This window comes from Lynx canadensis, chromosome D3 (genome assembly GCF_007474595.2).
Source record: "Lynx canadensis isolate LIC74 chromosome D3, mLynCan4.pri.v2, whole genome shotgun sequence".
NCBI classification, from domain to species: domain Eukaryota; kingdom Metazoa; phylum Chordata; class Mammalia; order Carnivora; family Felidae; genus Lynx; species Lynx canadensis.
The window spans coordinates 31759982-31774826 of record NC_044314.2 but is presented as its reverse complement, the minus strand read 5'-3'; the positions used below and the strand labels follow the sequence as shown (position 1 = coordinate 31774826).

The following is a 14845-nucleotide window of genomic DNA, read 5'->3' as shown; positions in this document are numbered from 1 at the left end:
TGACAAGTAGGACATTAAAGCAATAGCTTTGTTAACAATTGATATTCATTTGAAAAATAAAAAGAATAATTTTTTTAAGTGATAAGGTGTTGAAAATTAAGCGTATACTTCTTATTTGAGTAAGCATATATAATGTGTTGGAATTGTATATGTGATCCTTACATAAGTATGCTTATGAAAGCCATTCTAAATATGTATTTTTTATATATAATTAATGCAGAATTAAGAAAACCATGTTATCTGACTGAGTGATAACAAGTACGCACTTATGGATTTGTTCTGGTCTGCTCATTATGCAGAAGAAAGTACGTGTATGTTTGATATGTAGCTAGATGAAAAATATCTGTGCCTTTAATGCTTGTTGAAGGGTCTTAATTTAAGCACTATAGAAATAATTGCATGCATAGTTCAGAACTACGTAAACCAGGTATTATTGTGGAAATACTTAGGTGCTTAAATCATCGTGGGTGAGGACAGACTTTTTGATACATGGCATAATAGAATAATATTTCTTCTAGTATATAGTTATATGCAGTATATTTGTTTATTAGAGGCAGCACTTCTAAATTATATTTACGCTCTAGTGTTATTTATTAAAGCTGTCTCAGTGATTTTTGAAAATATACATCTTTTTATAACTATAAATTATTTGAAAGATCTTTTTGTAATGGAGTTTTAAGGTTTATATAGTTCATTTATGATCATTTTTTTGATACTTTTCAAGTTAACATATATCTTTTTCTCTTAGGCTTGTACCCCTTCTCTTTAATATAAGGTTAGGAAAAGTTAACTTGTTTCAGCTTTTTATTTTATAAATGATAGTCTTTGGTAAAAAGACATTAGGAAGGTAGACTATTTAACATTGTTTATTAATTCATTAGAAAAACTGCATTAAAAACAGTGGGAAATACAGATGAGTGAAATTATTTTGTTACTAATACACTTTAATAAACTCACATTTTACATTTTATACTATATATCATATAATTTAAAGCATTATTTCCTGCCCATGTGGAGTTTATATTGCAAAAACATGATAATGGAAATGGTACTTTCAAACATAAGAGATGTGAAGAATCTTTTGAGAGACAGCTTTGATAATAGATGAAATAATAACAGAACAAAAATTAGAAGAATTTCAAGTATTTTTGAAAAGGTTCTTGACCCCTTTCTACTGCTTCTTGAAAATTGCTCATAAATTAATGCCTGTCTACCTACCCTGTCATATTTCCACTTAGTGTAAAGATTGCTGGGCCAGTGTATTGAATCTAATGGAAATAGACTTTCTTGTCACCTGTCTTTTGTGACAGATAGCCTTAGTGAAGATTACTTGTCACAGTTGGGCTGATAAATGTGTCTTCTGGTATTGTGACTGAGAACCAGCCTGTTAAACAACGGCTGTGGGAATTTGTGGTTTTCTGTAAGACTCAATTATTGAACTAAAGTCAAGTCACAGTACTTCCCCTATTTCAGTCTCTCCTGGTTTTGTGCACATTATCTAACAAAGGAAATACTAGCATTTGGAAATTGACAGAAAAACTTGATCCAAGATGTACAGTTAGGAGGAAATGAATTTTGCCCTTAATTAGTTTAGCTTTTCCCACTATGTATACAGTTACATTTATTATGCCGAATTACCTCTCTTGCCTGATTTGGATAAAAATAAAAGCCAATACTCTTCAAAAATGATAATACCAACAAAATAAGGCAGCTTTATTTCTTAATAATTGATGGATTTATTCTTTTTATTCAGGTTTGCATTGCATTGAGGAGGTGTCCCTCTAAGAAACAATGCTGCTGAGTCTCTGTGTATAAAGTTCAGCAACATTAACTCCACACCTAAAATTTGACTTCTTTGAATGGAACTTTATTGTGATAATTTGAAAAGTTACCAACATCTACTCAGTAGTTTTTGCAAATAATGCAACACATCCCTTGTGCATTTTATTCATATTTATACTTATTATATTTTAATTATACTTTGTGGTTTCTTGTTTTAAGTTGGAAAATGAGGACATACTAATTTTGACCCATTATCATTATAAACAGTTAAAAAAACTTACAAAAACAATCTACTAATTTCTATATCTAATATATCTAAAAACTGTAACAACTTTTTGTTAGATTTTATTTTTCCCAAAGTATTTCCTCAGCAACAACAGGTAAAAAATGGATATGTATTTTAAAATACAGTTGAAAGAAGATACTTTTTTTTAAAAGGGAGGAATGATGTTCATTAAATAGAATTAAAATACATAGGATGTGCATTATCATGTATTATTTTTTACTATTTGGTTAAATTTTATCTGTTTTTTAACTTACTACACTGTAACCCAGGATGGTGATGAGTCATCTCCAATTTTAACAAGCTTTGAGATAGTGAAGGTTCCTGATCCTCAGATGTCTATGGTGAGTTATTGTCAAATTTCTTATGAAAGTGTGTTTCTCCACAGTGATTATGACTTGGATCCACACATACACTTTCTTTTAAAAAAGTATGTAACTAATTCAGACACCTAAAAGTAATTCATAAGTCCATTTTAGCTATCTGGAGTCAAGTTCAGTGAACTTTTACAGTATCAACACCTAAAAATAAGGTCAGGAGAGTATAGTATTGGGGAACCATTTTATTTGATTATTGGAAAAGTTAGGGAATGTAGTCTTGAGAACTTAGGGAACAGGTATTTGAAAGGTTGTCGTCATGTGGAAGGGGAGTTTGTTTATACTGGAATGAAACTGTAGGCTCAATGGATAATTATAGGGAGACTGATTTTGTTGGAAAATATGGAAGATTGTTATAGCTACAAGAACTTTTTTATTTGGATCATGGTGACTTGGATGATTTTGAGAGATACCTACATATGGAAGTTTGAGATGATAGCACTTTCAGGGATAGGAAACAGGAAGAATTCTTACTTTGTACCAGAGGATTAATTAGATGACTTTAAATTTAGAAAGTTTCAGGCAAAAAATACTTTTAGTAGCATAATGGATACCATGATATTCACACTTAAAACTCCTTTACATCACTCTGAACCATCTTATTCTTATTTTTTTTACCTTTCTAATTGGATTAGTTACCTTCCTAATCAGACCAAAGTGGATTAAAAGTGGCATATTAGAAGATAAAAACATGATGATAGAGGTAAATACACATCATTAAAGCAGGAAGTAATAACTAATGGCCCAACACCAAAGGAAGAGATGGCAGAAAAAAAGCATAAAAATTAGGGAAAAAAAGGTCACTTGCAAATCTTTTAGAAACAAACATCCTGAATTCCTTCACAGTCCCTATGCATAGTATAATAAGTTCGAGTTAATATGTCTAAAATTGAAACTGAATTTTCATTATAAGATGATATATTTTTTATTCTGGATATTTGAAACACATGAATGGACATATTTTATGCTTACCTTCAAAGTGGCCAACAGTAAAAAAGATTTTTGGGGTCACCTGGGTGGCTCAGTCCATTTGGGCACCCTGTGTCGGGCTCTGTGCTGACAGCTCAGAGCCTGGAGCCTGCTTCAGATTCTGTGTCTCCTCCTCTCTGCCCCTGCCCTGCTCATGCTGTCTCCCCCTGTCTCTCAAGAGTAAATAAACATTTAAAAAAAATGTAAGAAAAAAAAAAAGTTTTTTATACCAGGACCTTAGTTAGCACTGTTACTCCTACCAAAAAGTCCGGTAAATGAGATGTTTGTATTTTTAGTGTATTCTTTTCTAAAGAAGATACTCATCAAGAGTTAATAGCTTTAGGGTGCCTGGGTGGCTAAGTTGAGTGTCCAAAATTGGCCCAGCATCACAATCTTGTGGTTCCTAGGTTCTAGCTCCACATCTGGCTTGCTGCTGTCAGCATGGAGCCTGCTTTGGATCTCCTGTCTAGCTTCTCTCTCTGCCCCTCTCCCGCTTGCACTCTCTCTCAAAAATAAATAAAGCTTAAAAAAAAAAAAGAATTATAGCTTTAACATTATGGATACTGTAATTAAAACAAAACAAAACAGGGGCACCTGGATGACTCAGTCGTTTAAGCGTCTGACTTTGGCTCAGCTCATGATCTAACTGGTGAGTTCCAGCCCCACATCAGGCACTGTGCTGACAGATGAGAGCCTGGAGGTTGCTTCACATTCTGTCTCCCTCTCTCTCTGCCTCTCTCTGGCTTGAGCTCTGTCTTTCTCTCTCTCTCAAAAATAAATAAATATTAAAAAAAATGTTAAAACAATTAAAAAAAGTTTTAAATGCAAGTAGGCAAACACTAAAAAGATAGAAATCCAAAACTAAAACAAAAAACCAAAACTACTCTCCTTATCCCCTGTGCTCAAAAATTTAGTTCAGTTTGTAGTCATGATTATTTACCAAATAGAGGACTATATTTTAACAACAACAATAACAAAAAAACCCCAGCTATTATACTACTGAATCAGAGAATAAAGCACTATAAAACTTCTGTAATTATAAGCACATGTACTAGCACGTGTACATACACAGATAGACACAGATAGACTGATAAAACAGCAGAAAAAGCCCAGAAATAGATCCAAGTACATATGCAAATTAGTATATGATAATTAGTGGCATTTCATTACTGGAACATAGTCGTGGGGAACTGGTTAGCCATTTATAGAAAGATAAAATCAGACCCATACCTCACATCATACGTTTCGAAAAAGATTAAGTCAGATCCATACTTCACATCATACGTAGAGAAAAATTCCAAATGGATCAGGGATTTAAGTATTATAATGAAACCTTACTAATACTTTACTGTCAGTGTAGGGAAAGCTTTGTAATCATATTATGACTCAAAATCTAGAGACTGTAAAAGAAATGATTGATAAATGTGACTACGTTAAAACAATCATATGGCAAAACACTATAACAAAGTCAAAAGACAAGTGACATACTGGAAGAAACTCTTTTTGACCTACATCACAGACAAAGGGATGAGTATCTAATGTATTGAGGATTCTTAAAAACTGAAGTAATAAAGGACCAGAAAGCCAATTGGAAATTAGGAAAAAGATATGAACAGATAATTCACACATGCAAAATAAAAATAAAATAAAAAAATCCCTTAAGCAAAGACAGTATGTTCAAAACTAATGGCTTTGGCTATAGTTAAAATAGTCCATACCAAGTATACATATGTATGTTCAAGCATTATGGTCACCATCCCTTCCATCAGTCACTGCTGGCAGATGTCCCAGGGTCATTAGTAGCTCATAGGAAGAGGGAATGCTTTAGTCTGGGTTGTCAGGGAAGATTTTAGAGTAAAGGTGATACCCGAGTGGGTATGAAAGCCTTGAATATATGAAGAATGAGGGGGTATAATGAGATATTTTAAGAAGCTGGAACGGTATGTGCATATTATGGCACTAGTGAAGCATAAGGCATATTTAGTTTCCCTATCTCAATATGGTGATATTTAAAAGAAACATACACAAGGGATGAAAGTTGTAACAAGAATAAAATGTTAATTATTTTAAAATGGTTTTAAGTAAGCAACTACTTACTTTTATATTTCTAATTGGCTACTGAAACTTCCTTTTGATGAAGTTTACATTATTGATTAATTTTATAAATAATTTATAGGAGAATTTAGTTGAGAGCAAACATCACAAGCTTGCCCGGAGTTTAAGAAGTGGACCTTCTGACCATGATCTCAAACCTAACGCTGCCACAAGAGATCAACTAAATGTAAGAGAATTTATGGACCAATAATATAAAAATAATGACATGTGTAATTTAGTTGCAATTGATGTGATAACCACTTCATTTGAAAGTGATTCAGGTGCATGTGTTTTCCAGGGTAATGAAATCTGCATAATTTCAACAATTTTGCATTTTCTGTATGTTTTTTGAAATCAATTTTGGGGCTTTAAGAAAATATATTAATCCTAGAGACAGAGAGACAAATAGTATATACTTTCTTGATATAGTGGTCTGGCCACCATATAGAAACTGGCCCCAAGGTACATTGCCTGAGGGAAAGCCTTGGTGTGCAGATATGCATTGTTGTGTGCTTTGACTTGACAGGGAAAGTGTTCATTATTTATTTCCTTTTTCCTTTTGGAAAGAAAGGGGGATTTTGTTATTTGGATATGGTTTATTTTTGGTTGAATTAAATGAGCTCTGTAGTTACAGATTTCTATATGGAGTGTGACTTATTACATCGTTTTTTTCTGTCCCTGCACTCTAATAATATCCTTTTTTGGACTGAGAAGTACAGCAAATTTAAGCCTTACTCTGCTTCATGTACATTTCTCTACTTCTGTAATATTCTATTATAGAAATATTTAAATAAATGAAAAATTTTAAATGAAATGGAAATACATAGGAAGAATATATTTAACCAACATAGTTCTTTTTTTCTTTGTTGTAGATTATTGTGAGTTATCCACCAACCAAGCAACTTACATATGAAGAACAAGATCTTGTTTGGAAGTTTAGATATTATCTCACTAATCAAGAAAAAGTGAGTATCTTGAATATTTTCGTATATCAGATTTATTTGCAAAATTTGTTACTAATGAACAGGAGAGGTAAAACTGCCATGGAAATAAAATGTTATTGTCAAAATAAAAACATGCTATAGAGCAATATATATGATACTTCATTTTTTAAATATTACAAAGGGTATATACACAAAGATACATGTACCAGTTTGTTGCTGCATAGATTATGTATAGGTGCATAGTTTGAATGGGTTAAATCAGAGAGACTTGGGTTCACTTTTGGTACCACTACTTATTCTTACTAGGTAAGGTGAGGAGAATTGCCTTGGAAGCTTGGTTTCCTCATTTTTCTGGTGATGACAATCCTTGATAGGTGAGGTAATACTGGTGAATAACCTGGCCAAGTACCCGGCACATAGTAGATGCAGAGTAAATGTTTCACCTCTATCTTCATGGTTCTCACCTCTTTGAACTTGGATGACTACCAAACTATTTATGTTATTAAAAGGAATATAGAACTTTGGAGGAGATGTGGCTGGAGAGGGAGTATGAGAAATGTAATTTGAAATGTATAAGTTGAGTCATAGAGTGGGATCCATCTTGGCATGCGGAATAGAGGCAAGGTCAGAACTAGACATTTGCTTTTCTTAATGAAACCATGGAGTTACTAAGTTTCTGGAGAGAATTAGGATAAAGTAGTCAGCACTAGATTACAGTCTAGGGACTTGGTTCTGAGTCTTACAGTTGCCACTAAGAAGCTTTTTGAGTACTGGCAAATCACTTCCACCTGTCTGAATTTTAGTTTCTCATATTTAATATGAGTTGATTAAATGTGAACTTTAAGTCTCTTTTAGTTCTTAAAATAGTCTGTAAATTCTTAGAACATAGATTCAAGGGCTAACTCTTAAGATCTAAGAATAATAACCAGTATCTGTTAATCAGCCACAGTATGCCAGGGATCTTTTAAATCCCACAACAACCCCAGAATGTTGGTGTGATCATGAGTGTTCTATATATGAGGAAGCTTGAGTCTTAAAGACATTAAGGAACCTGTGCAAGAAGCACAAAGCTCTTATACCATCTTGATGTGCTCACATCGGTGAATTAGAAGAGAACTTAGTGGATTTTAGAGAAAATATTTGCAACATCACGTACATGCCTCAGCAGGAATTATGAAATGTGTTGGGCACAAAACATAGCAGCATCAGGAAAATTAATATCTGTCAGAAAGCTATTACATAATTATATGAGAATGAATGAATATGTTTTACAATCTCATGAGACTGTCTTTAGCTACTTTAACTTGTTTTTCTGAAACAAGTTATTTTATTTCTTTTCATTTCTAAAGTAAAGGTAAAAATTCAATTGCAGCTCATCTTAAACTTTCCAGCTTTACTTCTTTATCTTTTATTGATGCCTTGGGAGATTCTTTGTAGATGAATTATATTAACTCTCCTTTACATCCTTAACAAGAGTGAAAGAAGAATTTTAAATTTCCTATAGCTTTGAGTGTTATTCTCTTCATGACTGCAAAAAAGGAAATATTCATCAATAAAAACTTAGGTTGTGATTCTGGGTTTCATAAAAAGATTGAGTTAGTACATGATACTCTGTTAAATGAAGAAAAACCTTGGTCACAGAAATTGCATCTTGAATGTAGAAGAGTGTTTGCTAAAACACACAGCAAGATATTGAATTAAACCTGTTAGAATGTATGGGTTCAAGAAGCATAGAAAAGATTTACAGAGCAGAACTGCCTTAGATAGAAACACTTGCAAGAAAAATTGTTTGTTTAAACAAGTAGTCACTTCCCACCGAAATTCAATTACTTCCAGATATGTGCAAAAGAAATAAAATGCTCAAGTGATATAAAGTATGTGACAAGTTTCATTTAACTAGTTGATTTCAAGTTTTTGAAATGTGGGTGATGAAACTTCAGTTCTCAGGACACATTATAGGATTCTTATGATCACTAGAGTAGAACAAACAATATTTCTTAATGTTTGGGAAGCACTTTTCAGTAGACCAGATATATATATTGGCTTTCAAGTGACCAGAGGAATTATTCACACAGCCACATTTGTGTCTTTGTAATAATTTAAAATGGGTTTTGTAGAAAACAAATACTCTTGTACTCCTGTCCCTTAATTTACTTACACAAAGAAGTTCTTTCCGTGTCAGTTTCTCTGAAACTGATTTAGGTTATTTGGCATTGGGCCCTGAAGCTGAAAAGATTTGGTGGAGAGAAAACAGTGGTCAAAAATTGATGGAAATTAGTTCTTACAAACTTACATTTCTTATTTACTTTTTAATTAAATTTGGTCTTTCCACCTATTTTTTTCTAAATGACCTGTCTTAAGTATTTTGGATGAAAACCTTCTACTCTTGCACCTACGAAGTTCACAGTAATCACTTTATCTAGCAAAACCAGTGAAATTCAGGAAGATTTTAAAAATTTGTGGTCCATACTATGTAGAACTATTTCTACATAGTATGGAAAGTGGCTTATTATTATGAAATCCAAAATGTGAATATTGTAACTTTTCAAAACCAATAAATGGTAAATGGCTTCTTATAAAAATGTTAATTGAAAATAACTTTCTTAATGCCTTTCTGTTATCTTTGGGGGAAAAAAAGCATAGGAACTGTCACACAGTGGAGGTAATAGTGATGCACTGAATGTTCATATGAGGCTTTTCCTGAAGTAGCTGTTGGGACCGTAACATCAGGACAATAATCATATTTGTGCTTTCAAGAAGTCGATGAGGAGCAGAAATGAATTCACTTCAGCAAGCAAAGTTACCACTTTGGCCTAGTAATATTTAGACTCTAGGCTTCGAGATACCATTTCTCTGTCTTCATATAAATTAAAACTGTTTTTAGGGAAAGGATATTTATACAGAATCAAAATGGGGAAACATAAGCATGTAAATTGATTAAAGTTTATCCTCCTAATAAACATTTAGGTAATTACTATAATAGATATGTAGAGTATAGCAAGATCAGTGTGCTATGATATGAAGGAAATTTCACAGAGCAAAAGATTGGTCTTAAAGTTTGAATAAGCTTCGATGATATTTTTTATGTGATGATCATTTTTCATGGAGAAGAAAAGCATGAGTAAGGCAGCATGTTAAGTTCAGAGACAGAAAAATTTGTGTGAATGGTTATGAAATAAACAAGTTGGAGTCAGTTTGAGCCTTGGATTCTAGCTTGGGAGTTGGATTTCACTGGTGATAGGAAACCACTAAAGCAACAGAGTATGTCTTAAGAAGTGATGTTTTAAGGAAGTTGAATCAGGGTGGGTTGGAGCAGATCTGAGAATGAAAGAAGAGACCTAATTAGGAGACTCATGTATGATTTTGAGAGTGATCTTGGAGGGCAGGGGAAGGAGAGGAGAATGTGTAAGATGACTTGCTGACAACTCCCAGGAGTTAGGCTTGAGTGCCTGAAATAATGAAATAGGGCAAATGGAAGGAGCAGGGTGAGCAGATATTTTCAATTTTGAAATTAGAAGCACAACTGTGATACTGTGATCTAATAAGAAATATATACTTGGTTTTTGTTTCTGGCACAGTTTCTAAAGCCCTGGGGATTTCCTGAGTGGTAGGGATGGGGGTGGTGTCTTTTTGTTATTCATAATAAGCCCCTTTCAGCCATACCTGAGTTTATGCTAATGAGGTGATTCTTGCAAGATGGAGCTGGTTGCTAGAGGAACCAACCAGATGAATATGATTAGAGGGTTGGAATTTTCAACCCCACCCCATGACTTCTGGGAGAGGGACTAGGCATTGCATTAATCAACAGTGGCCAGAATAAATCAAACCTATGTAATGGAACCTTCATGAAAACCTATAACGACAAGGTCTGTAGAGCTTCTGGGTTGGTGAATGCATTCATGTGACAGGAGAGTGGCACATCCAAACCTCTATAGGGACAGAACCACCTCTGCTTGGGACTCTTCCAGACCTGTCCAATGTACCTTTTCATCTGGTTATTCATTTTGTATCCTTTGTAATAAAGCAGTAGTAATAAGTAAAGTATTTCTGAGTTTTGTGAGCTATTATAGCAAATTACTGAGCCTGAGGAAGGTGTCATTGGTAACTTCTGATTTGTAGCCAAGTCACACACAAGTGTGGGCAACCTGGGGATCCAAAATTTGTAATTGGCTCTAAAACAGGAAGCAGTTTTGTGAGACTGACGCTTTAACCTGTGGAATCTTCAGTAACTCCAGGTAGTTTCAGAATTGAACTAGATTTTGGGACATCTAGTTGGGGTTCTCAGAGAATTAAGCAATTGTTTGGTGTGGAAAACGACACATTTGTTGTCAGAAGTGTCCTGAGTAGAGGAATAGATTTCCCTTTAGCAACAAATTAGAAATTTCCCATAACTTAGTTGGTAGAAGTTAAAAATAGAGATATATATGATGAACATAGTTTTTTTCAACTCTGAAGTGATTGTGAATGTGATTCTAAGAATAGGAGATAATAGTGAAGAGGTTCTAAGATCAGAAGGGAGGTTAATTAAATACTGCTATTTAGGGGCGCTTGGGTGGCTCAGTCGGTTAAGTGTCTGGCTTAGGTCATGATTCATGGTTTGTGAGTTTGAGCCCCGCATCAGGCTTTGCGCTGACAGCTCAGAGCCTGGAGCCTGCTTCCGATTCTGTGTCTCCCTCTCTCTGTCTGCCCTCCCTCCCTTGCTTGCTCTTTATCTCTTTCAAAAATAAACATTAAAAAAAAAAATTGGAAATACTGCTATTTAAAACATGGCAATAAAAGTGGTAATGTTGTCATTTGACATTGCACCCAACATCAGAAGTAGAATAACAATAATATCAGATGATAAAATAATTAACATCAAATATATATTATTACCAAATTATTTCCAAAGTACTGTTCTAAACATTTGCGTTCAGTAACTTATTTAATCATTACTGCAACTTTATAGGACAAGTCACTTAAAAGTTAAATAATGTGCTAGAGGTGACTCAGCCAAAAAGTCATGGAGCTGGGAATTAGGATTTGACCTCAAACACTCTGGCTCGAAAGCCTGTATTCTCCATTTATCAGTGGAAACTCTAAAGATAAAATTGCTTTTGAATCCTTAAATTTACATACATCAGTACAGCATCTTTAAAGGGCCAGGAATTAAGTATTATTATTGCTTCAGATTCTTACATTTTCTATCTTTCTCATTTCCCTTCTCCTTGTTTTCCTTCTTCATTCTACTACCTCTTTGCTTACATTTGTAACATTCAGCATTAGAAAGTTGTATAATTCTTTGTACAGTGTCTTAAGTTCCTTGGCAGCAGCATGCTATAAATCTTACTAGTAAATCTGTAAATCTGAGAATCTGGGGGTTAGATTGTTTCAGTTACTGAGCTGAGTACATCAGCATGCTGCAAGATTTGCTTGTAAGTACATATCTGCACATTTCTATTAAGACTGCTGATGTGCTGTGAAATGGAAAAGGTTTTGCTGTAGTTATTTAAGAAGTATTGCTTTGTTTCAACATTCAACATAGAAATGCATTCTAGAAGTGAAAAATAAAATGCATGGAGTAAGTTAGAAGGGTGGTCTGTGTTCTTACATGGGGAGGGAGCACTGTGCTAAATGGCATGCTGTCGGTGCTGAAGAAATGGATAGCTACCCTTTCGGAACAGACTCCAGTTGTAGAGATAAGAATGCCCACAAAAGTGTTTGGCAGTTAAGAAGAGCATCATTTGAATGAAAGGGGTAAAATTGAGGTAAGTACTAAAGGAAGAACTCAAAGTTGCTGAGAACTTACTGGAAAAGTTGAGTCTGACAAGCTGGCCTTGAAGATGACATTACTGTTTGGGTGAAGAGCATGGGGAAAGCTTGTAGACAGGAATTAGAGAGTGATGTATTAATTAGGTTAAGTTGGTTGAAGCATAGAAAGAGAATGGGAGTTAGCTTAATGAGAGAGGATTGTGGTGAGAAGTATCATTGAAGTGTTTTGAGAAAGAAGCCAAGGTTTTGTTGTTATGTTTGTTTTTTGTTTTGTTTTGTAAATTAGAGTGATCCTATTATCTAATGGGAAACCACACTATAACAATATGGTAGTCATCATTAACTATTGGAAAAGTTGTCCATGTATTGGGGGGGAGTTAAATTTACTCTCATTCTCCGCAATGAAACGGACATTGGGAGGAAGTTACATGAAAACACTTCTGTCTTTTGGTTCATTATAGTTAAAAAACAACAAAAATGGCTTCAAAGTAGGTACTTTAGAAATCAGCCACTGGAATTACTTAAATATTAAGTCTCTTTTTGTCAGGGATATTAGAAGATACATTTCTGTTGACAATTGGTGGTTCATGCTAACATTACTTCCAACTTGAGCTTCTGAGAATTCCTGTGAAATGATTAGAAGAGAAACTGGTATTAAGGCTCTTAGCTAGAAGGCTATGCTAAACTCTAAATGTGTGGTGTAGTGAGAATCAAGCTGAGGGGAAAAATGCAGGAAATATTGCTTGGGAAATAATGGACAGGAATTGGTAATGGATTTAGGAGATCAGTGTTGATGGAATAATGGCTCTACGGGGCATGGATTTAGCCAGTTAGGAGATGGCAGTGCCTTAATGGTACGGAGGAACCATCTGGTGAAAGATGCATGGGCTCAGAGTTAGTGGATCCCAGTTTTGGGTGTAGCTTCTTCACCATTTTGAGGTGACAGGCAAGCCACTGACTTCATTGAGATTATATACAGTTTGAGCACTGGACTAGATAATCTCCATCGGGCCTTTTTGCTTAATTTACTTAAATCAAGAATAAGTTAGGTCATGGGCATTAGGGTTCATTTTATGTCATACTAACCAATAACTGTGTTTTGTTGTCCAAAAGGGCATTTTCTTCAGAACTGTATTAGATTACTAATGAAAAGATTTTAGTTGGGCAGAACAGGAATTTTAAATTAAAAAAAAAATTTTTTTTTAACGTTTATTTTTGAGAGACAGAGAGAAATAGAGCATGAGCAGGAGAGGGGCAGAGAGAGAGAGAGAGGGACACACAGAACCAAAGCAGGCTTCAGGCTCCGAGCTGTCAGCACAGAGCCCGACACGGGACTCAAACTCACAGACTGCAAATTCATGACCTGAGCCAAAGTTGGACGCTTAACCGACTGAGCCACCCAGGTGCCCCAGGAATTTTAAATTTTAAAGTTATCTTTGTTCAAGAGATGAATTCATAGACAAAGAGAAAGAAGAAAATGGGATCAGCCAGGAAACTGTTCCCAGTGGGGAGATGTGACAATAGAGATAGTTTTTTATGGAGAACAAATATACAACCTTGTTAAAAGAGCACTTATTATGTATGCAACCATGAATGATATGCTCGAAGGTCATTTATTTACCTGGACAATCTTGTAAAAACTTTAGATAGTTATGCTGCTTGTCTAAAGAAGTGAGGTTCCAGAAAGACACTACAAACAGGTAGCTGAATCATAGAATATTTGTTGCTGCTTCTGTGTTTTTCTCTATGCTTGTTTGTGTGGAGTTTTTGTTTGTCTTTTAAAATAGTTACTTCTCTGTGTAAGAGATGTACATATTTAATTTAGTTTGAGCCCTCATGTGTGAGTATCTAGGAAACCCAGTGATCCTGGGGAGGTTTGAGAGTGAGGTTCGTGGTAGGGATTGTACCTTTGCTTGACTTTGAACTCTTTTTATTTATTGGCTGCAATATTTTATGTCCCATGTTGATGTTGTAAAATGAAGGTTGTTTGTAAAACATCTCATGAGAATATGTACGCCTCTTTATTTCCATGTCTTGAGGCCTGCACTATTTTGTTATTAAAAAAAATTTTTTTTAATGTTTATTTACTTTTGAGAGAGAGAGAGAGAGAGAGAGGGCGGGGGCGGGGGTGCAGAGAGAGAGGGAGACACAGAATCTGAAACAGGCTCCAAGCTCCGTGCTGTCAGCAGAGTCCTAATCCGGATCTTGAACTCAGGAACCGTGAGATAATGACCTGAGCCGAATTTGAATACTTCACTGAAGGAGGCACCCCAAGGCCTGTGCTATTTTAAAATAAAAAAGGAAAATGAGGAAAAGTCAAAGAAAACTTAAAAATTTGTAGTGCTCTGTATAGTGGTTTAACTTGAAAAATGTAGGGTCGCCTGGTACAAGGTACAAGGTACAAGCCAGTACCTTCATGTGGGTTCAGACTGGGTGGCTCAGTCCGTTAAGTGTCTGACTTTGGCTCAGGTCATGATCTCATCACGGATTGTGGGTTCGAGCCCCGCGTCTGGCTGTGTGCTGACAACTCAGAGCCTGGAGCCTGCTTCGGATTCTGTGTCTTCCTCTCTCTCTGCCCCTCCCCTACTCACGCTCTGTCTCTCTCTCTCTCTGTTAAAAATAAATAAAACCTTAAAAAAACCAAG

The 14845-nt window shown here is 35.0% G+C and overlaps 1 protein-coding gene across 1 annotated transcript in view; it reads left to right on the top strand.

The window, feature by feature from the left end:
• Positions 1-14845, top strand: part of PIK3C3 (phosphatidylinositol 3-kinase catalytic subunit type 3) — a 148297-nt gene that overhangs the window by 46274 nt on the left and 87178 nt on the right. Inside the window, exons 7-9 of the mRNA XM_030335994.1 lie at positions 2338-2409; positions 5588-5692; positions 6378-6470. Of these exons, the coding sequence (XP_030191854.1) occupies positions 2338-2409; positions 5588-5692; positions 6378-6470 (270 nt within the window). The remainder of the gene's footprint in view (positions 1-2337; positions 2410-5587; positions 5693-6377; positions 6471-14845) is intronic.